The sequence below is a fragment of the Falco naumanni genome, chromosome 3 (assembly GCF_017639655.2).
Source record: "Falco naumanni isolate bFalNau1 chromosome 3, bFalNau1.pat, whole genome shotgun sequence".
Classification (NCBI taxonomy): domain Eukaryota; kingdom Metazoa; phylum Chordata; class Aves; order Falconiformes; family Falconidae; genus Falco; species Falco naumanni.
In genome coordinates this window covers 10185935-10213866 of record NC_054056.1, presented here as the reverse complement: position 1 = coordinate 10213866, position 27932 = coordinate 10185935, and the positions used below count along the sequence as shown (strand labels likewise).

Sequence of the window (27932 nt, the reverse complement as noted above, 5' to 3'; positions counted from 1 at the left end):
AAGCAAGACTGGGAGTTGCCTACATTTCTCTGCAAGGAAACCAAAGCACTGAAAACAACAGGGTTTGGCTGATGTGTTAGAGAAGCCAAATACTGTCAAAGTGATCCCACAACAGCTTCTTACCGGGTGGGTGTTGTAGTTAGGGTAGCAAACCACAGAGTGCATCCAGTATGATTTCTTAGAGCAAACGGAACAAATGGTTGCCTACGTTTTGGAGTCTTCATTTCAGCTATAAAACAGAATAAATATTTGTCTAAATGCTTACGAGAGAAGCATTTACCAGATGCTAATGCAGGGTGAGATACAATGGCTGGAGAACCACAATCTGCATTAACTAAAAAACAGATCGAAGAAATAGGTAGGGTAATAGATTACTAAAAACATTAAAAAATTCAGTGACTATTACAGAAATGGTACAAAGCAAACAGAAAGTCTTCCCTTACATCAAGTTCCCCAGGAACTGATTTTTAACCTAAATGTTCTTTTGTTTCTTCATATCAAGTGTTATACCACACCTTCAGTTACAACTAACATGTAGAAAACCTAACCAAAACCCCAGTCATAATCAGTAACTTTTCACGTACATCCAAATGCTCATAAAGTGTTAAACACATATTCACTTATAATTAAGATTTATGTTCTATTTAACACGATGAATACAGGATTATTCAGTACCCAATACCCTCTTTGAATGGAACTGTTATCCTTAAAGACTGAACAAGTAGCAATATCTTCCAATACGGTATAAAGCCCATTAAAACAAAGTATGAAAAATGATTTGAAAGCAACCAAAGGTAATCTGGTTTTGTTGAAATGCTGGGACAGCAAAACCCCAGACAAAGAAACTTCACCTAACAAGTCTGACTTTTTTCAAGTATGCATACAAGTACACAAGTGTTACTCTCATCTTCCATGCTGCAGTACACTGTATCTGTGGAAATACTTACCATGTCTGGACACAAGAAAACCCTGTCAAACTCCAGTAACTTACAAAGGAAGGTAAGTGGCTGCTACCTAAATACATATATCTTCTTGTATGAGAGAAGGAGAAAGACGGTGCACACAGTGACAAGCTGCTTAAAGGAAAGGTAAGACAGAAATGAAACCTATTCCACAGAATTTGTCTGCAGTCACTCCAAAGGCTGACTGATACCAGTTCATGCACTTTGTGTTCTGAGACCCATTCACCCCTCCGCAACAAGTCTCTAACCAAGAGTAACTTAAGCACAGGTTTAGAGAGGCAAGAAGGGATAGTGCAGGGTGGGTAGGTAAGTTTATGAAGGAGTTACTGATGATGGCATACAACTTTCTTCCACATCAACGACACCAAATTCCTGCATACCTTACGTTGTCAGTGGAGACTTAAATCTGATCTCTCTAAAACTTACAGAGAAAGTTCTTTCCAATTAAATAGCAAGAAGATTTAATTCTTGAAAATTAAAACCCTGACTTTTGCCAACTGCAAACAAACCAATCTTTTTAGTGTTGAACTTTAGTTTATACAGTCTTTTGGCTAGCCCAAGTTCGACAGAATTACAGACCAGAAGCCACACAAACTTTTGCTCTGGCATTAATTAATTGCCAATTTATTTTTTTTAGATTTTTAAAAAATTGTTTTTGGGACTATGGCCTGGATTTTCTAAAGAAAACTTAATGTAAGAGTTGCATTTTGAGACTACTGCCTGAAAATAAAGGCCACTCTTACAAGGTCACAATTATTTTAGTAATTCAGTAGCAATACCTACTAAAAGCCAAGCAATAAATATTGGAGAGCTTTTGTTTGATTGATTTTTTCCCCCACAAAAAAAACCCACCGCATCTTCCTGAAAAGTACCTCAGAAAAATAAATCCTTCTGTCATTTTCTGGTTTGGGTTTTTTTTTTTTAAACATCTATGAACTCTCTGCAGCCACTCAGAGAATATGTTTCTAAGGGGCAGCCTGAATGGGCAACAGACGTAGGTTTATAGAAGCTTTCTGTCCTCCCATTCAGCAGCTTTTCTGCATGGGCAATACATTTATTAAGTGTGCTATTGCATCTTCCATAGTGTCAAAAATTAAAGAATCTTAAACTGCATGGTTTTGCCCAAAGACTGTACTGTCAAATATAAAGCAAACAAATTAACAAGATATTTATTAGGAATGCCTTACTTCTTAAGCCTTATTCAGAACAAGACTGCTCCTTGTGAAGGCATCTAAGAGTTTTAAGTAGCTAAATACACATGCTGAATCAAGTACAAGTACATATAGTGAACATAATGTGGGATATTTTTTAAAATATAAAATAAAATCTTGTGATTTTATTATGCTATTTTTAATGACCCTTTACAGTCTCTCTAGAAAAGGGACACTGAATAGTCAACAATTCATACGACCTTCCTCAAAAACAGTCTTCCTACACAGGATTAGTTACACTTCTCCCTTCTTTCCTGAAGGGCCCGGAGAGGAACATAAGAGATGCTGAACTACTAAGTTAAGAAGCTTAAAATCAAAGTAGCTGTTACATTGTCTGGTTTGGGTTTTTTTGTTTCTTTGTTTGTTTATTTTTAATACAGAGGCCAATCTACCAGCAAGTCACATACACAACACAGCATTTATTACACAAGAGCCCTCCAAAGAAGAAAAAAGCCTTTTTGTCTCTCTCTGCTATACAGTACCTCTAGCATAGATCTGATGCTCTAGGTTAGTCAAACTGGCTGTACTCCTAGTTCTAAGGTAGACAAGAGGAAGGCCTGGCAGACAGGAAAGACAAAGTTAGCAGGCAAGAAAAACACACAAATACAGGTAAGACTCTTCCCCATCATGCATCAGGAAAGATACAGACAGCCGGCATCATGCAATCAGTCTCGGAGTCTCCACCCAGCTGCTTAACTGCGCTGGCATTTGAATTGCTAACATTTCTTCCAGAAGTAATAATGGAAGAAAAGAAGCTGAAAAGACCTGCCACATATCAAAAGCTGTCACTTAGAGAATTGTTTCACGAATGTAACAGCATTCTTTCCAGAAACTCATTAGAAATGTACAGAAAGAAAGTACAGAAAGAGAAAGATCATGTCTGAACTGCACACACCCTAAACTCGACATTCTTATTTAATCTTTGACAGGATAGTCACTCATTAACTTTGAAAGTGTGACCAAAAAAAGGAAGCAGAACTAGCAGTGCAAAGTTCTCACTCAAAGCTAAGCAGCCAGAAAGGTTTTTGTTTTTAAAGAATTGAACACAATTGAACAGAACATAGCATTTTTGCCTTTTTTGCCAAATACCTCTAACAACTCATTGTACGCCATGGAGACCCAATACTTATGTTTGTAATACATTAGACTGGTGACTGTATGTGTCAGGACTGTTTCAAATAGTGTGATTAATGAATATCATACTCTGCCCAAAACACGGTGGATCCACTGAAGAACCCATCCAGTCTTCTGAACTGATTAAATTCACTTCTTTGTCCTGTTTGCAGTAATCTTCCATCCATGACTGTTTGGTACACGTATATTGTTCTAGAGGAATATAAGCACAGACAGTAAATGCCTCCAAGGTGGAAGTAAAGAAAGTAATTTAAAAGTACGTTAAATTCGTAACACTGAAGTTACTGCTCTTCAATGGCAAAAGTTTTACTTCACTGCTTTTTCTATGAGCCACTTACATAAGTTAAAGACAAACAACAGCTCATGAAATCACAGCAGTATCTTCAAAACCAAATATTTTTATATTCTTAAGATATTTTTTTAAAAAAACTTTCAGTGGAATTCCATGTTCTTAAGACACTCCTGTGGCAATATAAAAGCTCTCCCTGAGAAGGCCATTAACCTTAAATATTTTCAGGTCAGAAGCAGTTTCTGATTTATTTTTTTTTCTTTTTAAGAGGTACATGCACATTCCTGCATAAATATCAAGACACACCGGAGTCCTCTGGCACAGTATTAGCCATAAACTAGTCTTACTACTTGTTACCGCTAGTATAAAAGGCATCACGGAAACTCTTAGGAATCATTGATTTGCTTCTTTTCCTCCCACCGTGGCTCCCTCTTTCTGCCAACCCCAAAAGCCTTGTGGGAGAAAGGAACAAATATTCAAGGAACAAGGAAGGCTCTTCTGTTACGTTTGCAAGCTCCGGTGTTTATATTTTTTTACTATGACCACCAAATTATTCAGATTTGCATACAGAATAAGCAACAGTTTTTCTAGGAAATGCACACAATCATCGTCTCACAACACAGAAGCTTACATAAAGTCTGAGTTAATGATGAACAAAATATTTTGATTTCCTGAAGTGGGAATTGACAGCTCAGGTTGTCAGAGACTGCAAAACTGAAATAAGTAGCTCCTCACTACACCTGTCAATGTACTGAAAAAAGACAAGCTTTATAAAAATATTTTTAAGTACTGTAAAGTATGGAAAGCTTTAGATGAAAGCCTGCTTCTGATTAAAAATGAATTTCAAATAACATTTGAATTTTATAGAATTCATATGACAGAGAAAGAATTCCTACTAACCTCTAAAATATGTAGCTCATGTCTTTACACTTCCACAATATCTGATAAAATACAGGCTGCCTAAATGCACACCTGTGTACAATATCATGTGAAGTATGTAGGGATTTGTGCCAAGTCTCCCCTCCTTCCAGCTATGGGACAGCAGCAGGACTCAATTAGAGAAGTCTGTCATTTTCAGTACAGTGAAAGTCAGACCGTGTAGTGGTGCTCTCAGGGAATACTCCTACATACCTAGGAAGACAGAGGTGATGTTTATATCCAAACGACGTTTAGCCTTCACTTCCAGCTTCAGTCGGGAAGGGTGGAGGCGGCTCGAAGCTTGTTGCTGCCAAGAAACTGAACACGACCACGGCTCAATAAACGGCTCCCAGCCTGAGAACAAACAGAAAACGTCACATGGATTACAGATTTGAAGGCCACATTGGAATGCTGTTTACATACCTAAGAATTTAATAATACAGCTTTAATAATGAGGTCCTTTGCTTCCAGTCTGTGTTCAAAATGAACTTGTAAGCCCACAGATTTAATTCACTAGCTAATACAAAGTTGTTCCAGCCCCTCCATCTGAACCAGTGCATACTGTATGTATGGTCCTGCAGAAATATCTTACTCCGAGGAAAGCATTAGAAGGCAATTACAGCTTCACAATGAAGTTAGCTGGAACTAATTTCTCTGAAACAGTTTTGAAAATTATTTTCACACAATTATATGTATGTTGGCCTACTATTATCACAAAAGACATAGGTCTAAAAGCTATTTTAAAAAAACACCCTATGTATTCTTATTTAAAAAAAAAAACCCTACCTTTTTATTGACAGAAAATTTCTAAGTTTGTGTCACCAATTTTGTAACAGAAAATTTAGCTTCTAAATTCAGAGAAAACACAGAAATAGATCATTTCTTTTGTCAGTGTCTGACCTGTATTGAGGCATAACTTGCTTTTTTATATATGAAAACATAAATGATGGTTGTCTTTCTTAATCTGTTCTCCTCAGCCTAAACACCTGCCCTCATGTGCTTTTCCTTCCTGAAACAACAAACTGCATGCATCAAAGCAATTAAATACTAAAAAAAGAGAAGTGAATACAGGCACAGATAGTTATGTAACCTTTTCATGCCGTTACATTTGAAAATTTCAGTGCAACTTTCATATCCGTAATGTCTCTACTTTCCATGTCCCTCCATCTGATATCAAGTTAGAATATCTTGTCTAGGATCACACGTTCTCACACACCCCAACAGTCATCCTGTCTGTCACCTTCCCTTATATGTATTTCAAATCTGGTGAATTCCAGCCTACTGTAGTAGCCAAGGCTTTTTTCTTAAACTTAAACAAAGAAAAACAACCTACACCCCCCAGTATCTCACCTGAAAGCTCACGATTGTAGTAATCTCCAGAGAGGGTAAAATCAGCGTAGCCTTCAGGGTTGGCTCTCAAATGTTGGAGAAAATTCAAGCCTAGGGGGGGGGGGGGGGGAAGTGAATGCTATACTAATGCAAACCAATCAACTTTCCAGATTTTTTGAACTGTTAAGCAAGCAACAGAAGGTTTTGTATTGTCTTTTAAACTGAAATGGTACAAAAAGCATATCATAATACTCTTCAAATAGCATTTATAGACAGCCATGCCTATGGAGCCTCCCTTGGGTTCTGCTCAGGACAGACTCCACTTGTTATGTGATGTATAAAGGGGAAAACAGAAACGTAACCCTACAAAGACTATAATCTTAAAACCAAAACTTCAAACAAACAAAAATTGAAGAAAAAAAATCATCAACCCAAAAAACCCAAACCCTCTACAACAACAACCACCACCACAACACTGTCCGTTGAAATTTCACAAGTCCTAAGAAACCAGAGCATGGCGCTGAACACACAAGTAAGTGACAGCAGTTTTACGCAACTCAGCAAAACAAAATACTCACGTGAAAAGGTTAACTCAGCAAGGGGAACGTCACAGTCCATGCAGTCATCAATAAAGCAAATGCATATACTTTCTGCTTTTATTTCCACTCCAGAGATGAACTGAAAAGGCACAATCCCCTGGCTATCTCGAGCAGAAGAGGTCAGGGAAACTGATTTCACAGGTTCAGCATTCTTAAATAACCAACTCGCTGCCTTTTTTAAGTCACCTTAGATAAAACCAAATGGTCAATCAATCATCACCTACTTTCTCAAGGAAATGTACTTACTTAAACAACATATGGAAGCAAACTAATTCCCTCTCTCAAGAAGTGCAGCAAAACACCAACAGTACCTTGAATGTGTTCTATTTAATAACATGAATATGAAAAGATTATAAATAATTGGTATTTTCTAAGAATAAGAAATATGTTTTGAAGTTTTCAAACCAAGTGGCAATACAATATAAATCTGTATCTAATACTATCAATGCCTTAAGAAAGGTCAGAAACATGACAGTGCTAAAGAACCACTTGTGTGAAAGCATCTTCTTTTCACGTACTGCATGCAGAAGCATGATTCAAAAAGGGAGAGATGAAAATACGTGCTCTAAAGAGAAAGAGATAGACAATGGCAAGAAATAGGTATATCACAAAAGAAAAAAAACCCAACAAACTAAATAGCCCAAAGCCCCAAACAAAAATACACTCCAACACCCCACATACAACATCCCCAAAAGCAAGAATAATCTTGGGGGGCAGCAAGTTGTACACAGTAGTAGAACAGAAAAATTAGAATGCTTAAGATTACGTGCCAACACAGAGCCAAAGTAAAGAAAAGAAGGAAATAATGCTTCTGCATCAGCTACCTTACAGCCTGAAAGTTTTTACTTAATTGCAAGTTAGGCAATGGGAACAATCTGCAAGGCCAGCTCAGAATATTTGAGGTTACCTTGGCAGATCAGAAGAGCTTTACGACAATCTTCCATACTGAATCCCAGCTCCTGGAGGCGAGCCAGCTGTACCTCTGTAATTGAACAGTTAACCAATCACAAATCCTTGACAGTTATCTACTTCTTTTCATTTCTAAAATCAAAACATATCTGCATGAAAAACAGGGGTTTGTTTAAGATCACCACTGTAGAAAAAGCATATAATTCACCACTTCTTTTACAAAAAAAAAAAAGAAAGAAAAGAAAAAAAAAAAAAAAAAGAAAAAAGAAAAAAAAAGAAAAGCCTGAAAACCAAATCCCCAACTCATGTTTACACTCTACAACATATGGGCTATTTATATTCTCCTATGGGAAGCCAATGTACTCCCTGAATTTCAGAAATTTTTTTGTAAACCAAACCTTCATTCAGAACACAATTACCCATTTATTTGGAACTCCCTACATGGCTGTCAAGCGCAGCAGAGCAGAAGAAAGCCTTTTTCACCAGTGTGTAGTTCCTTGCTATTGTCAGGCAGTGGTTCCAACCACACACAATTTTTACTTTACAAAAAAGCAACATCACCAAACCAGAAGATTGCTAAACATGAAGAGGCAACTAGTAATTATAATGGCTTCCATTTCACTATCACTTAAGTTTGCTACCTAAGAAGTACTCCATCATGATGATTTACAATGACAAGTGACACTAAATAAAACTTACTATAAAACAACCCACTGTCATACTACAAGCAGAAAAAAAAACCCAACCCACAATCTACTTTTTTTTTAAAATAGTATCATCAGTAAAATGCTTTTGTCAGGTAATTCGAATCAATGAAGGGTTTTACATCATGAAGATATCAACATCTTTTGTCTTAAGCACATAGTCAAGTTTCACGTTCCAGAAATCTCCTTTAGATCTAAAATCTGGCTTCACTCCAACAGTTAAAAACATACCAAGAACAGGATCCAACACACGTTTGGATATTTCTCTGTTTTCATGTGGCAAGGAGGACGCCTCAGTCACCAGGGCTAAACTGGAAGGACTAGCAGTATTTTCAGCAATCGATACAGCTGGGTCAGGCATAGCTGCACTGGTCTGTTGAGGAATTGACTTCGCAATTGCCAAGAACAGTTGAACATCATTGTAGGACAGTCTTATATCAAGTGCTTGCAACTGAATCTAAATAAAAAAATGAAAAATAAGATTCAGTTACTGTTTTCTACTTATTTTTCCTGTATACTTTGGATATTAACAAAGCTTTTCCCAAAGGAAGACAAGATTTAATATTAAAATCTGATGACTGTTTAAAATACTGTTTTAAAGCTCCAGTAAACTTGTAACCAACTTGTCATTATTTATTAACAACCAAAAGCATTAAAAGCATGTATCGGGGGCAGGGGTAGGGGCAGTTTTCCTTTGGTATAATGGTAAATAGAAGTCCCTGAACAGATCTCCCCTCTAACAAACACTAACAATGAGATACAGAAAATAAACCTTTTTCTTTCAGGTATTAGCATCTAATGTGTCTACATTACCAGCCCACTTTTTTCCCCACTACTAATATCTGTAACACATCCCAGAAACCACTCCTCCGTTACCACTAAGAGCATTTTCTGCATGCTTGTTTCTTTGCCTTTTCCACTTCAGGAAAAATTTATCTTACTCTTTTTTTTTTTTTTTTTTTTTAATGCATTTGGAAGCATTCTATTGAATCCTTGAGCATAAAAAAACCGTGTGCTAGATCATACTCTCTATTGCCTACAGTTTTATTCATGCCTTTAACATTACCTCTAGAATAGGAGGAAAATCCTCACTATTGAAAGCATCCAGCAGTCCTGAACCACTTGGGTAGGAAGCATTCCCAATGAGTTCCATCTGAATTTGTACTGGATCGATAATTGACAGTGCCGTCTCTTGTTCATTTCCTAACCGGCATGAAAAAACCTAAAAATTACAAATAGTTTTAAAAAATTAGGAACTGAAAGAACAGGCCTGGCATAAACCTCAAAATCAAAGACCAGTTGTATCACAAAACATGAACTATAGCCATGAACTAACCATTCTCTGTAGTCTATTCCATCGTAAGTTTTAAGACAGCAGAGTCCAAAATCTTTCCAGACAATTTATTCCAGTGGCCAGCTAAAGAGTCTGATGTGTAACCAAATATTCCCTTCACCATTAAGTTTAGCTCCACTACTCCTTCTGTCACAGATATGGAAAACGCTTTATTCGTTGGTCTACAATAACCACTTAAAATTTACCACATCTCTGCACAGCCTCTTCTTCTGAGCAAGTTTTTAAACTTTCCCAGTATCTCAACGCAACCCTCAATTCTGAGTGCTCTTGTCGCTCTCCTGTCAATTGCTCAGAGCTTCTTCTGCTCTGGTTCCCCAAGACGGGCCGCAGCACCGGCAAAGATGCAAGGATCACTTTGCACACCCAAAACTCCTACTTGCAAAACACGCCTACTTGCATATTCCAATGGCACCATACTGCTTGTTCACTTCAAGTCGGTTATGATTACAGCTTGCAGGCCTTTGCTGACTATGTCGGCTTCTGTCTACCCAGTCACTCCTCAGCTTTCAATTAATTTACCTGCTTATGGCTGGAAGCCAATTAGTAACTAGCAATATTTTGAGATTATAGTCAAGGGTTTCAATGTCTTAACAGAAACAATATAAAACTATTCTTAAAACTGGTGTAGAATGAGAGCATTTGATGACAAACTACCAAACTTCATTGTGGACTACGCCTATTGTAAATACATTTACAGTAAAGTATCTTTACAAGCTCTGCTAATTTTGTATGTTTTACAAAAGCAAAACTTAGTTCTTCTTACCTCAATGCCAAACAAACTACCAGAGAAAGGACGATCTAACAGCTTGGGCTTGTAAGTGAGAACAGTGGTCCCCTTCAAAATAATTGCATTGGTATCGAAACATGACATGTCTTCAACGACCACAAATTCAGTTCCTTAACAAAACAAAATGACAAATAATAAACAGAGTGCTTGGAAATACCATTAAGGTGGTTTCAGCATTTGTAGCAGGTTTTTGATTGTCCATCCTTTAATGGACATGGTTTTCCACTAGCACACAGCTTTTAATCAGAAAAGTTCCTAAAAAAAGCACTAGAAAAGAACACATACCTGTCACATTAACCTTAACTTCCAGTTGTTTTTCTGTACAGACAGGTAGCGATGAACGTTTTGTAACTACTCCACTTTTCACTGCTTTTGGAACTACAGTTGTTTCACTGCTGTAAGTTCTCTGCCGGGAAGAAACATGACTTTCCTGCTTTTTGGTATCTCCAGGAGTATATAAGAAGTCATGAACAAGTAACAACCAGTCAAATATTAGAAATACACGAAGATTGTTCAGAACAACTGTGAAACTGGAGGAATCCTTAGTAGACCTTTTAAGAAGACAGAAGAACACGTATGAATTTTAGATCTTGCATATATTCAAAATTATGCCGAAAAATATCAGTATCAAGCGAGTAAGAACTATATGGAACTTTTTAGGGATACACTTCGTTTACAGAGTGTCTAGCCTTTAAAATGCGTATCTATTTTAAAACAGATTGAAGTTCATCAAGTTGCTGTACCCACAGAAACCCAATGGATCTTAACCACATGAATTCTAAGCTGTAATGATACAAAAGATGAACTGAAAAACTATGTACCAAGAAATGAACTTATAAAAGCTCCTTTGATATATTCATATTATTGACATTAATTTGCAAAGTCTCAAATTTTAAAATGGATCTTTTTATTATTATTATACATCTGTTCAGTATCAAACCTAACGTACTGCGTGTGAAACTTAGATCTGGCTCCATATCCCTCTAAAAGATTAGACGTACAATGTGTTTCCTCTCACGCCCTGACAGCATTTTGCAGCACAGGAAGCTTCTTTGTCATTCAGAAAAAATGCTAGCCTTACTGAACTTCTAGCATCACGTTTTGAGTATCTGGCTAGAGGGGATAAAAGTGTTTGGCTTCATGATCTGGAATACCAATTATATTTGGTCATGCTAACTGGAAAATAATCTAAGTACTTAAATACCATGAAACAATTTTATATCCAACACATTCTGAACTATAAAATCTCTGAAGAACTGTAATTCCTTTGTGAGAAGCAGCCTGCCTGCACTGCTTCCAATAGCAAAAGCCTTTCACCCTCCCTGGCTCGCCAGGATATTTCCAAAAGGCACGAGCCAGTGTAACACTATCATTGAGCTCTGCAAAAGCTTACATCTAGTGCCAAGGATGCTCTCACCAGTAAAAACGTAACACATGCTCATGTGGCTAAAATTTAAAAGCACAACAGTTGGGAAGAAAATTCCTGAAACTACCACTCATAAACCAGATTAGGCTACGCTGTGCAAACTAACCCTCAATCCAGGCAGCTACTGCCTCAACAGTCACCATTTGGTTGCTTGGTTTGGGGTTATTTGGTAAATCCCATGGCATTCTTGTTTTATTCAAATCAAAATCTTGGTGTCTTTCTGAACACAAACTCATTATAGTACCATTAAAATCACCACACATTATCCACATCTTTACAACAAATTCCTCTCAGTTGTCTCAAGTTTGTTTGGTTGTTTTTACAAAGGCCTTCAAGGTTTACTACTGGACTAAAAAAGTCCACAGATTTTTTCTACATTACTGCTGCAACTGCTTCAGAAGGTATCGTACTTGTAAGAGTTAGCAAGCTGAGTTTGGTTAGTGTGCCTGAACAAAAGTGAAAGCAACATCTCTAGTCATCTCATTTCACCCTTTTCTTCTTTAGTTAACATCTTCAACAAAACACCATGCTGATCCAGGTAAATACTGGCATTATACTTCATAGTCCCATTCTCAGTATTAAATTAGAACAAAACAGTCATCCACTGCGATGCCTTTAAGCACTGCAAGGGATCTGGATAAGGAAAAACAAACGGGGCAGGACAGAATACAGAAGAGAATGCAGAGACTTTTTTTTTGAAAGAGGAGCCATTTCTGCATTGATGTGATTCTCCCAGAAAGGCAAGTGTGACACCTACTGGAAAACAGCTTTTACACAACATGTATCAAAAATTCTATAACATGTGTTTATGCAAACACACAAGTGACAGGCCAGACTTATCTAACTGATTTTAAGAGGCCAGAACTTCATCCAACTCATTACACATTCAAACCTAAATTTTATTGGAATGAGGAGAAAAAAAAAAATAAATCCAACAACCTGCAGTTAATTAACAACTATCAGGTACCACTGACCACCCCAAAAAGTCTTCATATTTAAATACAATGCCAGCAAGTTTATCTACATTAATAACAGCTGTGTTAAAAGGGAGACAAACCTGATCAAATATGTAATTATTAAAAACAAACAAAACAAATAAATCCCAGAATTTCCAACCTGAAGTGCAATTCAATCTGGATTGCTCCTGGACTGCTAGTATTCTTTGATGACTGAAAGATGCAATTGAACACATTCGGCGTGCCTGCAGTAGACTTCTGTCCGGCATAACGTGTGTCAAATGCCATCATGGAATGAGAAACCAAATTTACTGACTTTGTTCCATTTGAAGAGCTCTCAAAAAGCAACTTGGATTTCTTAAAATCAAACCTAGGAGAATAAAATGCAACTTATTTTTAAAATATGCATGGTATACTGCTGATGTATTTCTTAAAACAACAATAATGACATCTCATGTCACAGAGACAGAAAGTAGATCTATACTCTGTGTAATACTTTCCACTGATACAGAACCTTCTGGATTAAAAAAAAAACAAACAACAAAAAACACAAACACAACATAGCAGAAATCTGTTTTTTAAGATTACCTCTCAACATCTTCTTAGTTAGAATACCATTTGTCTTGGGCAAGTCAACTGATTACCGAACTGTGATTTCAAGGACAACTTGAAAGACACAGACAGTATTCTTTTGAACAGTATCTTTCATCTTTCAGATCAACTGACACTCTCAATTCAGACTCTAATTAAGAAATTCTACTTCATTGCATTATTAAATCATATTTTCATGTATTATGCTAACTCCTGTTCTACAACCGCTCAGACGAGCGGAGTATTTAGGATAAGATATTCACTAACAAAAGAAAATTCATACCTGGCTAAAGAGCTACACCCATCTTTTCCTTTTGGATCCATCAGTTCCAGACTCACATTAACCATGTCAATGAGGAACAACATAGAAGTATACACTTCTCCACTCAAAACTGTCTGAAAGTAGAAAACACCAACATTCTTTTTAAACGCATCCGTTTAACTTTCATTCCTGAACTAAATATTGTTATTTTAGACAAATGCAAACAGTTGTCGTGTCTTTCTCTTTCAAAGAGTTTCATTAACTGTTGCTGGGGAAGCGTTACATTTCACAGTACGTAGCCTTCAACTTGAAAAATGTCTATTAATCCATTTTCAAACCACTGTTCTATAGCTTCTTTGTTCTTAAACAAAATGTTGCTGTCATCATCCCCTCCCCCCCAAGAAAAACAAACAGCCAACAATTCTTTCGAAGTGTTTCGGGTACCTTCTATTATTAAATCAGATTTGTCGTTTCTAAAACTTTTTTTTTAAGATGTTTTAAGTGAAAAGCTTGACATGAAGAGCATACTTGTATTAGCAGAACTTTACCCAGTCTTCCCTCTCTTAAAGAGAATCCTAGCTGCTTCCTAGCAACTTTTCCCCCTGCTGTGTTCACATATTTGCTTATTAAGCAAAGATTACAGCCATGCGACACAGACAATGCTTAGAAGACCCACAAGATCAAGAGGAAACAGGTTGTTCAACAACTTCCCTTCCCAGTGGTAAGGGTAAGTATTGATTATTTCCAGGTGCTGCCCACACTCTTCCTGAAAAGGTACTATTTGACAACAGCCAAACAGGCAATATTTGCTCAACAAACAAAAAGGCCTAAGCTCTGCTGTAAAGCTTTTATTACTGAACTTGTTCTTGCAGATTTATAGGACAAAATGAGGGCTTTTAATATGTAATACACATTCCACAATCTCGTAAGTCTTTAGGTATGTCATAGACACCATGCAAAAGGAATCATCACCTCAAACATGATTACAGGATAACCTTCAAGTTGCTCCAAAAAGCTCCATTCAGATGAAAAAATCTTAAGCTTGTTAATGTCCTAATAATATACTGCAACAGCAGCTCAGCTTAAATACTTTGGGGGGAGCGGGGGGTGGGAAAGTACAGTTCTCATAGATCTGTTAACTTTTTTCCCCACCAATATATTTTGGCAGACCTAAAACGGACTAACAATTAGGCTGTTTTGTCACACCATCTCCTCTAAAGACTAGAACCTCAGAAACATGCAGCAATCACAAGAGCAAGCCACACCTGGAAGGGCAACTGTATTGCCGAGAATAATAAACCAGAGTTCACAGGTGTGACAAAAAGGTTCCTTTGCTGTTCATCTATGTGATTTTTTAAAATTTTTTTTAAATTCATCATTCCAATTGGTAAACTACAAGAAAATAACAGAAATTTAGCCTAATCAGCAAACGCCCAGACATGTCAAGACAGAATTTAACTGCATATAGCTCCTCTTACATGAATTCTTGGATCCTGTAAATCGTAAGGCCGCATGAACTCTTCTATAGGCTCCCCAAGGTTGTTCTCCAGCAGTCCACGTATCAGCTTATACTTGCTCAAATCCAGAGTGCAATGGACTGATGACAGATTGCCATGTATTGATATGTCTGCAACTGCATGACTTAGCTCTCTACAACAAAGAAAGAAACCTCAGTATTTCAAGGTGCTACAAAAGAGCAGGCAATACCTCTAAGATACAACGAACGGCATCTAAAACACTGGGTTTAGGATGACAGCAAAAAGCAATCCTATTTAAACTTACTTGTCTAAGTTTCTCTCTACTTGTAACTTCAGTCTGAAAGGTTCTGTTAATAGGCTTCCTCCTGTCTGCCTCACGAAGTAGGATGGAAAGCTCAAGTCCATGCTAGTATCTTCCATGGCCTTTGAATACTCTCTCTGGTATCTTTCCGCAGCAAATATGTCCATGTCCTGCAGATCAACCACAATGCAGTCTAAGAGGCAGATGTGATCCTCTGCAAGTGCACAGGAGATAACACATGAAGAAAAATACAATCTGTATAATGCAACTTTAAAAATAATTTTTCTCCTGGAAGTTATTCTGATATAATTTTTTTTATTATTATTCACACTCATCAATATCATAACTTCCAGACACCAAACTCATTCACAGGTAAATTTAAACTTTTATTTACAAGTCCAACTACAGTCCCCATACATCTGCAATATGCATCTCAAAACATGGCCAGACTGCAGCATTGCTCTTCCAGAACTGAACTACAATTCCCTGATCCTTCAAGCTGCAAAAAGCAACCCTGAAACTAGGAAGCCATTTCTTTTACATCTACAATCTTTAGACTCAGCAAGCCTTACTTTTTCCAGTTTCACAGAAGATATAAGCAAAACTGCACTGTATTATTTTACAAGGAAAAAGAAGAGCTCTCTCTATATGGTGTTTCTACTGTTTACCACATACCTGGGCTGTCAGGGTTTGGTACAACAGGTAGCTTTAGTTGTTGCCCTTGTTGCTTACTCAATGTACTCAGCACGGGCTCGTTCTTCAGCCTAGAAACGTTTGTCCCTGATGATTTTTTCATGAACAATCCTTCCATCACTGCTTTTGATTCATCAGTACTTGTTTTCTTCATGCTATGTTTTGGGGTTCCCAAAGGAGATGAAAATTGAACTGAATCCTGCTAATTAAAGTAATTTTGTAATTAATAATAGATTTTTAATTTAAGTTCTAAGGAACCAATACACCAGAGTTCAATCTGCAACAAATTCCTGTCAGAAAACAAAATATTTTATTTGAATGCCAGGATCTTTTACTGTTGAAAGATGGTCAAACTTTTTTCCTATAAACTTAACAGAAAATTAAAACTTTTTCTTTTGAAAAAAGTTTATTTCAGCAACATTTTCAAAAAAGCTGTGAAATCTTTTCAGCAGGAAATTAATTCAAAACCAGTGTTTTTGCACAAAACCAAAAAAAAACCCCGTAAATGAAATTAATACATAATAGAGGGGTAATACTGTCAAGATATCAAGCATTTCTGTAGAATAAAGACTGATAAATATTTAAATTTGTTTTTCAGAACACCTTCAGATGATGAAAACAACATATGCCATTATTTCTGCAAGATTATGTCAGTAACTTAATATTTTATTAGAATATGGGAACAAACACTTCTATACATGAAATTATTTTATGTGTTTTAAATACTTCAGTCGTCATACCGAAATGTGTCCAAAACTTTTTGTGCAGTAGCTAAGTTTAAGACAGAAAAAAATCCCTACCCTTACTGCTGAAGTCCCCACAGGTGAAAAGAGAAAAAGTTTATTTACATTGATACATATTTTAGACCTTTCCCCACCACCACATATCCAGGGGAAATCTTATGAGCTTATCCAGCATCAAAAACCTGTGAAGGGTACAGTTCACTAGTAAAATAGTCACATCAACATTAGGAATTTATTCTCCCAAAACCATGGTGGAATGGTTTTACACAATACCTTTATATTCTGAGGCCAATTTCAGGGTTCATTTAGTCTGTATTAACCCCATGTTTCAATTCTACTCAGCTTCACACACCCCAGCAGGTAACAATCACCAGGGGTGAGAACTAGATGATCTTCAAGTAGCCCCTTCCAACCTAAATGATTCCATGATCTGTCTTTAGTGATCCACTCGCCCCTTACTCTGGGGTTGCTCACCTGACCCATGACTGCCATATCGCTACTGTCATTTCCCAACTTCTTTCTGTATCCAGCTTCTGATGTCACCATACAATCCTCACCCATAAACCTTCCTTTCTGATTTTAATCATTAATCTTACTTGCCTTACATAGTTTTAAAGTATTATTCATTGGGAAAATTCACTTCAACCATGATTAAGGATATAAAATTAAACATCTGAAGACATTAACGTGTAAATTTAAACTGTAAAGACAACACTGAAAAATACATGCATAGAAAAATCATCACACCATCTACAAATCTATGAATTTATGCAATAAACCCAAATAGCTCCTAGACATGCATAAAGAGCACACCACAACAAATTTAAATCCAATTCTTACAGAATTCAGCAAAGTCTTTAGAACAGAAACATCATTTTTAACGTATAAAGTAACTTTTAAAGCACTGAATTCCACAAGAAAACTTCATTTGAAAAAAAAAAAATTAGGAGCACCTGAACACTACTATAAAGATGTGAAATACCTCAAATAAAACTGGATCCTTGTATGTATTGCCTTGTAAAATCCGATCCTCAAAAATAAGCATAGAACAAAGAAAAAAATGAAAAAAAAACCCAACCCAAACTCAAAACCCACTTGATTGCATGTCAAACCCTTAAATTTCTATAGTGCTACGTAACACACCATGTTTAAGTAGAAATAAAATTACTATGCACACATCCTTTCTTTTAACTTCTAACATTAATTTAGGCATCTACCACTTACAAACCTTTAAGTATGTCAGCACACTAGACTACAGAAGACAATTCAATACTATGGTCCCGTATGTCCTTACAGTAAGGACACCGGTATGTATACATCAGATGGAGGTATCAGACACGCCATCAAACTGCTGCAGCGATTTAGCCCACCTGATTTCTGCCCCACTTTAAACTGGGACTAGAGGGTTCCCAGAAGGGCTACCCATTCTGTTGCATAGGTGAGACAGAGACAGCCATCCAAGATGGATCTTCCTCACCCCAAATTTTCTGGCTGCATCTCTCAACAGCAACACCAACTATTACCTGTCCTGCACCTAGCCTTAGGTTCAAGCATTCACTAGAAACCTTTCATTATGTTTCACCTAATGAAAGCAACTACATACACTCAGTTTCATTAAGAGCATGAAAAAAAATGTAAGTTAAACCCAATTCTGTTCTCCAGTGTGTTCCAGCACGTCTTAGCCAACACAGATCTCTACCTTCTGGTACTTACACTGCTGAAGCATTGTTGGGTCAAGAGCTGCAGGAGCTACCCAACAGAGCTGGCTAAAAGCCCGTTACGCTCCCACATTCAGATGCACACCCAGCTGGGACCTGCTGCCTACCAAGGCCAGTTCTAGCAAGTTCCACAGAACAGTCTGCCCTCTGCCCAGAAGGTCTCAGAAAGCAAGCCCAGGTGCAGGCACAGAAGGGAGCAGCTGGGCACAATCAGCAGCAGGCCAGAACCTGATTACCCAGCACAACAGCACGGACTGTTTCACTACTAGTAGTACAAAGTGTATATATAAAGTAAAATGTAAGAATCATTTACTATTTTGGTATCTAAATAAAATGCACAAGAACCAGAAAAAACACAAGTTGCTAAATGAAGAAGTAATGTTCTTACCTTGTTCTTTAATGAAAAAGTACCCGGCATACCCGCAAACAGAAATCTGTTCTTGACTTTCAGTTTTCCAAGATTAGCTACAATAAGACTGTTAGACTTTGAGCTTTCAGGTATGAGCAGAACAGGAGCACCAGCCTCAATATCAAGAAGAACACGGGAAGCTCGCTGTGCTTTATCTCTTACCTAGGAAAAGCAAAAATTCATTTAAAAAAACAATTCAAAAATACAGGAAGCAGAAGATTATTTCACGCTGATTAGTACTACATTCAGGAATACTACTCCTTGATTTACAAAATTAAGATGTGATAAAATTTTATACCAAAAAAACCAAACCAAACCTCAAACTCCTGTTTTAGGCAGAGAACAAAAGCTAGTTAAAAAAGGATTATGACGCAAACAGCACACACCTGTGCAACAGGTGTGGCAATAAGGAGTAGAAGCATACTGTCACCACTGAACTAAGAGGCATAACAGACCCTACTCAGCTCACAAAGATTACTTAAGAAAAATTACTTAGAAAAGGAAAAAATCTGTCATTTAGAACAATGCTTCAAAATCACATTCAAACTTCCTAACTGATGTACAGTGAAGCATCTCAATATATGCAAGCATTAACTGTCTTTCTTCCAATTATGAGACACAACTTCTTAAACAAGACTATTACTATTAACTATATTAATCATTCCCACATTAGGTTTTGGACAAAATAGGCCATGACTGTCATGATTATTTATATACTGTATCGTGCAGAACTCCAGCAGCTGATTTTCTCAGTCTACCAAATCAAGGACATACACCTCAGTAGAACAGAAGGACTCCTCGCCTGGATCTCCTTATTCAGGCATTATAACTACCTGGTAACAGCAGAGAAAAAGGCAAGATAAGATCTTGAGCCCTTTTTGTCCAGGACCACAACATTAAGAGAACACCTGTATCGGTGCATACTGCAGGATCCAGGTGCCAAAATTTTATGTAACGTGCAAATTTGGTATTCTACACTTTCAAATAGCAGGATGGTTCCAAATAAGGATTTTTAACTACAAGATGAATATGAGCAATCTTCACTAAGATCAGAACTCTAAAACCTCCCATCTTTTCAACTCACTGAGTTGATGCATTAACATAAATTTTATACTGCATTTCAACTTCCAAAAATAGGCTAGGGAAGAACAGAAAAAACCCAGACATACTGTCTGTCCTTCAATTGCTGCTCTCTGCCGCCCCAAGACGTCCTGAAGTTGAGTAAAATGCTGGATGAAAGATACCACCTCTGCCTGGAAACGCTGAGTATGCACATACTGAACAGATGCCATCCGTAGGGTGACACGCATATCACACTCCCTCTGCAGCAATGGATCTGGCCTCCCGTATCTATGATAAAGGTTGAAAGTAAAATTCAGCTCTCTTTGCTACATTTTACAAATAGTGCTATTCATTTTTTTTCATTTAATACAGAGGATTTCACTGATGTTCACAGTATATAATTATAAGTATTTCAATTATAGATATGAAAAACTGGTTTTATACTAAGTATTTCTGAATTACGTATATTTAAGTGCTACTGAGTTTTAATCAAGCAAACAGTAAAATTCTCCATTTGGAAGGTACCTCTGATCTCTCCATCTAACAGCTACACCTGTGGTGATGTACATCTGAACAGTGGCTTGGTAAGTACTCGACTGCATGATAATATGTAGATTAAACTCTGAATCAGCGTGCTGTTACATTTGAAATTAATTCCGTAACATTACTTTGACAATTTCTAACCCAATTAATTCTACTGGGTGGAGGACGGGGTGGAAAACCATGAAATATCACAGGGTAAGAACTGTTGCTTTACACAAAGCAGAACTTCAAGAGTACACAATGACAAAAGTAAACCCTTAATTCCAAAACCAAGGAGTAACGGTGAATCCATTTCACCAGTTGAAAACTTCCAACTTTTAAAAAACCACTACTATTTTATCTCAGAACAAACCATCACCTAAATACTTTCAAGAACAACTTTAGAGGGAAATAAAAAACTACTCTTCCTGATAAGCCATGTACATTGCAGGACAAAGAAGTAAAAAATCATAATTATAAGTTTATGACTGAAAATGTTCAAAGTCTCATTTAAGTCACAAGCATCCAAAGCATAATCATGCAGACCTGACAGTTGTGAGTTTGGGGGTTTGGGGTTTGGTTGGTTTTTTTTTGTTTGTTTGTTTTCTTTGAGGGGAGTGGGGAGAGTTAATGGTGCTAGTATAGAGTAACAAGAAGGTAAAATTCATACTTATAGACTTGGAAAATGAGTGCTTCTTCACCACTTGTAGTGAAACGTTCTCTGTAAAATTCTCCATGAGCTGTAAGATCACTTAAGGACAGACTTCCAATACTTCCTTGCAGGGCTAAATCTCCCTCTGCAAAACAAAAGACGACAATTAGGATCCGTAAACAAAGATAAGTTACTAAAATCCTGAAGTTTCTACTAGTGGGATAAACTTGTTACAAGTAATTCAATACGTCACGCTCAATTAAACATTAAACCTCAGGCTGAAAGAAAACCACATCTTTCTGCTACAGAGATTGTAATAACCCAAACATAACTATGGTTTACACACATCATGTGATCACACCAATGTGATTTGTGAAAACTTAAATACAACTCTTTTTTATTTCTCTAAAAGAGCAATATACACTATCGTTCTGTGAAGTATTAAAAACCTAGTAAATCTAAGCTAAAGCGATGAAGGGTTTGACAACTGGGAGGGATGCAAGGATTTATACTCAAGTCTGAAAAAACAGATGACGAAGTATTGGGAAGAGAACGTGCACCTGGCCCAGGAAACAAACACACAAAACCTGCAATGAGCACCAAAATAAAACATTTCAAAGCACAAAGGGCACACCTCCTTTTACTTTACACTGCATACAACCTCAGCCTGCCAATCTACTCACCAATCACTTCCAAGTGAGCTGCAAGTTTTGACACGCTGGCCTTAGCAAGCTCACTAGTTGTCTTATTCAGGACTAATGATAAAGAATGGACCTGGTCAAACAAAATGGAACAGATTGGTATTAAACAATATGAATTCACAGCCAGAACATCTTAAGTTTTTTTCAAGACATTTGCAGTGTAACATAAATGGCTAACAAGAATTATCTGATTGGGAGACAGCAACTTCCACAGATTGTGGAAGAAAGCAACCTTTTAAAGTCTTTGTTTGCACATTAATGGGTCTTCCAAGCAACTTAGAATGATCAAATGATCAGGTCACACAAAAATCCAAGCACTGTTACCTTCGCCCCTCTCTCTTTTCAAGACTTGTTATTTTTAAGTTAGACTGCAGAACCTCTGGGCAAAAACTATACATACTTTTTTAGATATAAACACACACAAAGATTTTTTTTAAAAAAATACATGTTTCTATATTTATGTTTACATACTTAGAAGAGCATATACTTTAAAAAAAGAAAATTAATTCCCTAGTATCCAGAACAGCACAGTGCCAATTTCAGCACGTCAGGTCTTTCATATTAAAGCAACCTTATAATTTAAGAGATCACAGACATTTAGTCTGTGTCCTGTGTTATCCCAGGAAAGTAAATCACTGTCCATAAGACGTACACTTTCCTCAGACTCTCAGGCATACTGGATGGGGCTGGGAAGGTGTGTCAAACTCTACCCGTGACAGCTCCCTGGGATGAACACAGAGCATTCTACCTCAGCGTCCCTTAAAGTGGCACATGTGTCTAAGGAGGGTCCCAGAGTGAGGGAGCCAAGTGCTCTGCAAGCGTTTTGCTTTTCTGTGACTTCTGTACTTTTTAAAAAAAATCTACTGTTTCTGAATCTATGCACATTCTCCCCTAGAATATAAAACATCTGATTTAAATGTCACCTTAAGTTTCTATAAACCAGACATTTTATGAGAGACAATCCAGTTACTATTTTGCATCTCAAGTATACCTTCAGATCCAGCTTAGTGTTTACAGGCTCTTGCGCTTGAGAAGCCGACAAGGTATTTATTTCTGATTTGATTGTCTGCTGAGTATCTTCAGGTTGCAGCTTCATAGCATGGTTATCAGCAGTGGATCCAATCCCAAAGAAATCCAGTATCACTACCCAAGTTTGCAAAGTTATTAAGACATCTAGACAATTAAAATCAACATCTACACTACGGTTAATTTTGTTATAGTGAGAAGAAAATTCAGGATGCTTCCTATCCACTAGAAATATATTGATATGAACTAATGAATCATCAAAGTTACTTTTTCCACAGGGCAACTTGGATCTGTCTGCTGTTGGAGAAGGAGGTGGAGTCAGAGGATACTCAGAGTCAGCATCATCTTTTTGCTTCTTACGAGAGGCACAAACTGGTCTTTGGTATAGCTGAAAGACATTCGTTGCTTCTTCCATATGGGAAGGTAGGGAACGTGGCATATCTGGATATTCTATATTGGATACAGAGGGACAAGACTGTGAAAGGTACTCCTTATGTGCTAAACTGGAAGGCTTGGGTGCTCCATGGGACACCATGAGATTCTTATACATTGAGTCTGGGTTTTTTTCCAGAAGATCTTCCATTAGCAGAGAACGCAAGGCAATCTGAATAGACAAAGTCTGAGGATGATCTTTAGCAAACTCAACATCAAAATCCTGAAACTTGAGGCTGACAAGGCCCTGTGCACCAAGTGTAAGATCACCACTTAACTGAACCTGGAGCTCTGAGATGTGAAAGTTTGCTTGAATCTGAGTAAAAGATTTTGCAGATCTGCTGATAGCCAGTGACTTGTTTGGAGCAGAATTAAAACTAGAATGGCTGAACAAGCCATTTTCTTTCCGTTCACTTGACAATTCTGTGCCTGTACTATGAAGTGATGCTGAAGGAGAACTATGGCAAGTTGAAGATACAGAAGTGGCTGGAAATTTGTTCAAGTCTTCACTGTAAATTAAATTATCCAGAGTCTGAAGGACTTGTTCATACACATGTTTTGCTAACACCACCTACCATGTAGAAAAAAGAAACAATCATCATGTTAGATATCTCTATATTAATAAAATCAGTACGTATTTTAAAACTCACAAGTGGAAAGACTCTGGAACTTCAAAACAGACACATTTTAAGTTTGTCCACAAGTAAAAAATAAAGCAGAACAAGGTTTACTGCAAAGCTGAAGCAGAATAATCCTTTGTACTAGCTCTGCAAGGTGACACAATCTGGAAACATACAGCACAGGACCCTAGAATAGGATACCTTGTATCCCTAGGCAAAAAGCACCCACCCAAAGTTAGTTAAAAATAATTCACCATAGAAACTAGCCTTAATTTACCATCCTGAGAGTAAACAGTAATATATGGAAAAAACATTCTACTTGGCCATCATTGCTTGTCTCCATAGAAATTTGCTTCCTCTACTTAAAATCTCTGCTCCTGCAGAGATTTTTTTTCAAGATAATGGCACTTTAATTCTTAGTTTCTACTAGAACTGCAAACAAATGTATTTGAACGGTGGCACCTGGACAGTGACACATTTATTTTTCTTTCTGTTGATAGTTGTTCAGGGTAAGTGAAAGTTAGACTAAACCATAAAAATGTCTAAAATGCCCCAAACCAAGATTAAATGTTGGTCATTGTTATTATGACTTAAGATTGTCTCTTCTAATCACATGTATACAGATCTGGTTTCTAAACTACCAACATGTTAAACTTGAAGATTCTTGCCTGAAAAATACTGATCTTCCACGCAGGGAAACACTTTTATATTGATAGTGGAAATACTACATTACTATACCTGAAGAGGGTTCACAAATTTCCCTTCAATCTTCATAACGCTTGATATTCCAAAGTCTTCATTACTCAGGGGAAAAGTTAAATCCAACTCTCTCTCTAGTGGTATCTTTTCCAATTTAAACTGGATGGTGGTGTTATTCAGAATGTGGAAAGCTGTTAAGAGAAAATTAAATTAAAACAACATTATAAAAGTGAACTGATTATCCTATAAAGACTGCACAGCATAGATAACACAGTATCTATTCAACTTGCTCAGACTCTCTTAGCAATGCCGAAGTAAGTATATAGGACTATGTTTTGTTAAATTTCTGCATGAAAGGCACTTTTCAGCTTTTGCTTAGGAGACTAAAAATGAATATAAATAACATTAACTTGTCCAATGTAATTCAAATTGAGCAGTACATTTCAGAAGGATGGGTGACACAGAGTACACAATCAGACCTATGGTTAATATACATTTTTAGTACCATTTACTACTTATAATAAAATAATTTGAGTCCTCTGATTGACATACCATGGCCTTTATGTAACGATTCAAAGAAGTCATGACGAGTAAAATGGGATTCTTCCTGGCTATTAATACTGGCAGGACCTGAAGAAGAATGCCCACGAGGTATTTCAGTTGCAGGCTCCTTCTTGCTTGTAAATTGACTGCTATTTAAAGAATACATTTTAATATCTTTAATTTCAACTTGCAGTCTATCACTTGTAGATTCATCTTCTCCTGGTACAAAATTCTGAATAGATATTTGTCCTAGATGACCTACAAGCAGTTCAGAGCTACCAGGCTTTCGGGGTATTGAGACAATTGGCGATTCAATGTTTACATTTAATATAAGCTTAATGGTATCAGTTTTGAGAGGTTGTGATCCATAGGCACAGCCTTCATTATCTTCTAAATTGGCAACATCTCTTGATCGCGGTGTTGTATCAAACAAGGAAACCATTTCACTGTATTCAGCAGTTTTAGTTGCCAAGACTGTAGTAACTTTTGAAGCTGCACTTTTCAGCATGCTGCGGAAATTCTCTTCCAATTCATCCATTGACAAAGTTAGCTCTTTCAAAAATTTAGGAGAGTGGTTGTAGTGTAAGGAGGCCATTTTGAGGTTGAGAGAACATTCCTCTTTTGACTTTTCTGTTAAAGTGAAACTTAAAGCATCTGGAAGGCTATTTTCGTCATCAAGCCTAAAGAACAAAGATTCAAAATAACCTACATCACCAATGAGATTTTCATACCTTACTGTATTCCCTATGCTGACAACATACTGGTTCTTAACACTATCTTGTGTGAGGTCCGTAAGGTGAAGGCATCCGAGAGAGCCATTTACATCAAATTTACTGCACATGGAGACATTGACTTTGGTGCCACCAATGCTGGCTGTTGCAATTTTTCTGCCATATTTTTCTCCATTTGTCATGCCAACTGTCCTGAGAAGGAGTATATTTAACCAGTGAATATCAACTGCTACCTCTGTATTCTGTACGTAAGTAGACTGGAAGGTTTCCTGTTCCCTCCAGTCTCTTTCCAAGTCAGTTATTAAAGGCTGAGGACTAGACTCTTCTTTCTCCTTTGGGAAGGATTTCTGGAGAAACCCAATCAGTTCAACAATAGTCTCTGGATTAAGGATGATATCCAGGTTGTTCACCTGTACAGAGATCACCTGCAGACTACTATCCAAATTCATTGACGGGCATTCTGCACTCACAAACTGATACTCTAATTTTATCAGGGATTCTTGATCTTTCCCATTGTTACCAGATGAGGTGTTTGAGGCTGTAGTGCATCTCTCTGCCAAACTAGCTGCATCAATGGGGCGTGCATCATACGGTCCATAAACTGGGGACTGAGCCCTGCTGTCTCGAAGACTTCCTGTTGGCACGTCAAAACTCAGATTCTTATGAGAAGCCATCAAAAGATCAAAATCTGTTCCGTATGTTTGCATAGTATCAACCAGCAACAGGCCATGAACAGTCAAGGACACTTCTGCATCATACGGCCTTTTCACAAAATGGGCATTGGTGCCAAAAACCTTGAGCACAGAGATGTATCGCCCATTACTTTCAACACCCAACTGCATACAGTTTACTTTGAATTCAGCCAAAAGCAGCTGAGATTCAACAAGAACTTCCCTGGTATGTTGCTCTAGCATTACAACACTCTGTGTTAGATTCATCACAGAATCATGCAAACTGCCAAGCTGGTCTACCTCTGCAAAAATCTTGTCCTTCCCCAAATGCAGGGCATCAGAAGACTTGGTTTCAGATGTACTCAGCTGTGTGCAACAGTTCTTCAGAGCTGAGATTTTGTCTTCGTTGATATGAATTTTCAAGTCTGGCAGACTGCCAGACAAGACCGCTCCTGGGTATTTTGGGTCAGACGTGTATATCAGTCTGCGCTCCAACTGCAGGTGAACGTTGAATTTTTCTACCACATGAGTTGGACCCACATCACTATCCTGAACATGTTTCCAGTTGTCTTTCACTCGGCCCACCATGATCTGAAGGTCCATAAATGAAAGTGTGTATCTCTCATACATTTTTTTACTCATTAAGTGTGCTTGTAGCTGCTCTTCACTTATTTCTACTCCGGTTAATTCAGACATTTTTAGGCCGCTATTAGTGTTAGTTTCTGGTGGTGGAGTATTCGGAGGAGTTGCGAGGGGTGTTTTATATTCCTCATCACTCAATTCATTGACTTCTGAAGAAAAAGTATCTGCACTCCTTTTAGATTCTTCTGTGGATTAAAAAAATAACTGTAAACACACAAATACAAAGTATTCGCCTCCCTCCTTGGATGTTTCCCATCATTACCTGATCACCCTCTCTGAAGTTGCAGGTTTTTCTTAAACACAAAGCATATCCAGTTCTGTCCTTTTCTCCTTCCACTGACACTTTTTTTCTCTCAACAGGCAATCTACTACACTTCTTTTACACACATGCAGATGTCAGTGACAATGTATTATAGTATCAATAGACACTGTTGTCTCATTTTTCAACCCACTTAATATTACTACAAGATTTACTTTTAATCAAGTTGTTAAAAAAAAAAAAAAAGCATTACTCTGCCTTCGCAATTCCTTCAATCCTCAAAACCAAATGAAAGGTAATAGCTACTCAGCTACAATATATTTATTATCAGAAGCTTTTACCCAATTAACTTAATTGCCTAATACTAACTTTCATTTTATTATTGTAAAAAAATTATTTTTTCTACCTTACAAAGCTGGAACACCCTCCAAAACTTTCCCATACCTCTTTACCTTTTTCTTTTTTTAAAGCCCAAGCTACTTTAAACAGGCCAATGCCTCAGTTTCACAGGGAAATACATATCAATCTTGTATAAACAATTTGTGCTCTTTTTCTAGTTTACTGTTAAGACAGAATTTACTAAAAAAGAAGCTATTAAA

At 37.2% G+C, this 27932-nt stretch overlaps 1 protein-coding gene across 7 annotated transcripts in view; it reads right to left on the bottom strand.

The window, feature by feature from the left end:
* VPS13D (vacuolar protein sorting 13 homolog D) overlaps nucleotides 1-27932 on the bottom strand; it is a 107461-nt gene that overhangs the window by 63156 nt on the left and 16373 nt on the right. For 3 of the 7 annotated variants that reach the window (XM_040586656.1, XM_040586657.1, XM_040586662.1), the window contains 23 exons: nucleotides 25040-27259; nucleotides 24527-24678; nucleotides 22702-23739; nucleotides 21693-21783; nucleotides 21028-21154; nucleotides 19943-20123; nucleotides 18753-18935; nucleotides 15886-16105; nucleotides 15214-15424; nucleotides 14910-15081; nucleotides 13453-13565; nucleotides 12739-12948; nucleotides 10482-10747; nucleotides 10173-10306; nucleotides 9122-9277; nucleotides 8287-8512; nucleotides 7350-7424; nucleotides 6422-6628; nucleotides 5865-5954; nucleotides 4728-4868; nucleotides 3377-3499; nucleotides 2656-2730; nucleotides 124-229 (listed from right to left, as the gene is read on the bottom strand). In XM_040586656.1, coding sequence (XP_040442590.1) covers nucleotides 124-229; nucleotides 2656-2730; nucleotides 3377-3499; nucleotides 4728-4868; nucleotides 5865-5954; nucleotides 6422-6628; nucleotides 7350-7424; nucleotides 8287-8512; nucleotides 9122-9277; nucleotides 10173-10306; nucleotides 10482-10747; nucleotides 12739-12948; nucleotides 13453-13565; nucleotides 14910-15081; nucleotides 15214-15424; nucleotides 15886-16105; nucleotides 18753-18935; nucleotides 19943-20123; nucleotides 21028-21154; nucleotides 21693-21783; nucleotides 22702-23739; nucleotides 24527-24678; nucleotides 25040-27259 — 6517 coding nt within the window. The remainder of the gene's footprint in view (nucleotides 1-123; nucleotides 230-2655; nucleotides 2731-3376; nucleotides 3500-4727; nucleotides 4869-5864; nucleotides 5955-6421; nucleotides 6629-7349; nucleotides 7425-8286; nucleotides 8513-9121; nucleotides 9278-10172; nucleotides 10307-10481; nucleotides 10748-12738; nucleotides 12949-13452; nucleotides 13566-14909; nucleotides 15082-15213; nucleotides 15425-15885; nucleotides 16106-18752; nucleotides 18936-19942; nucleotides 20124-21027; nucleotides 21155-21692; nucleotides 21784-22701; nucleotides 23740-24526; nucleotides 24679-25039; nucleotides 27260-27932) is intronic. The other 4 variants (XM_040586658.1, XM_040586659.1, XM_040586660.1 and 1 more) reach the window with 4 other exon arrangements.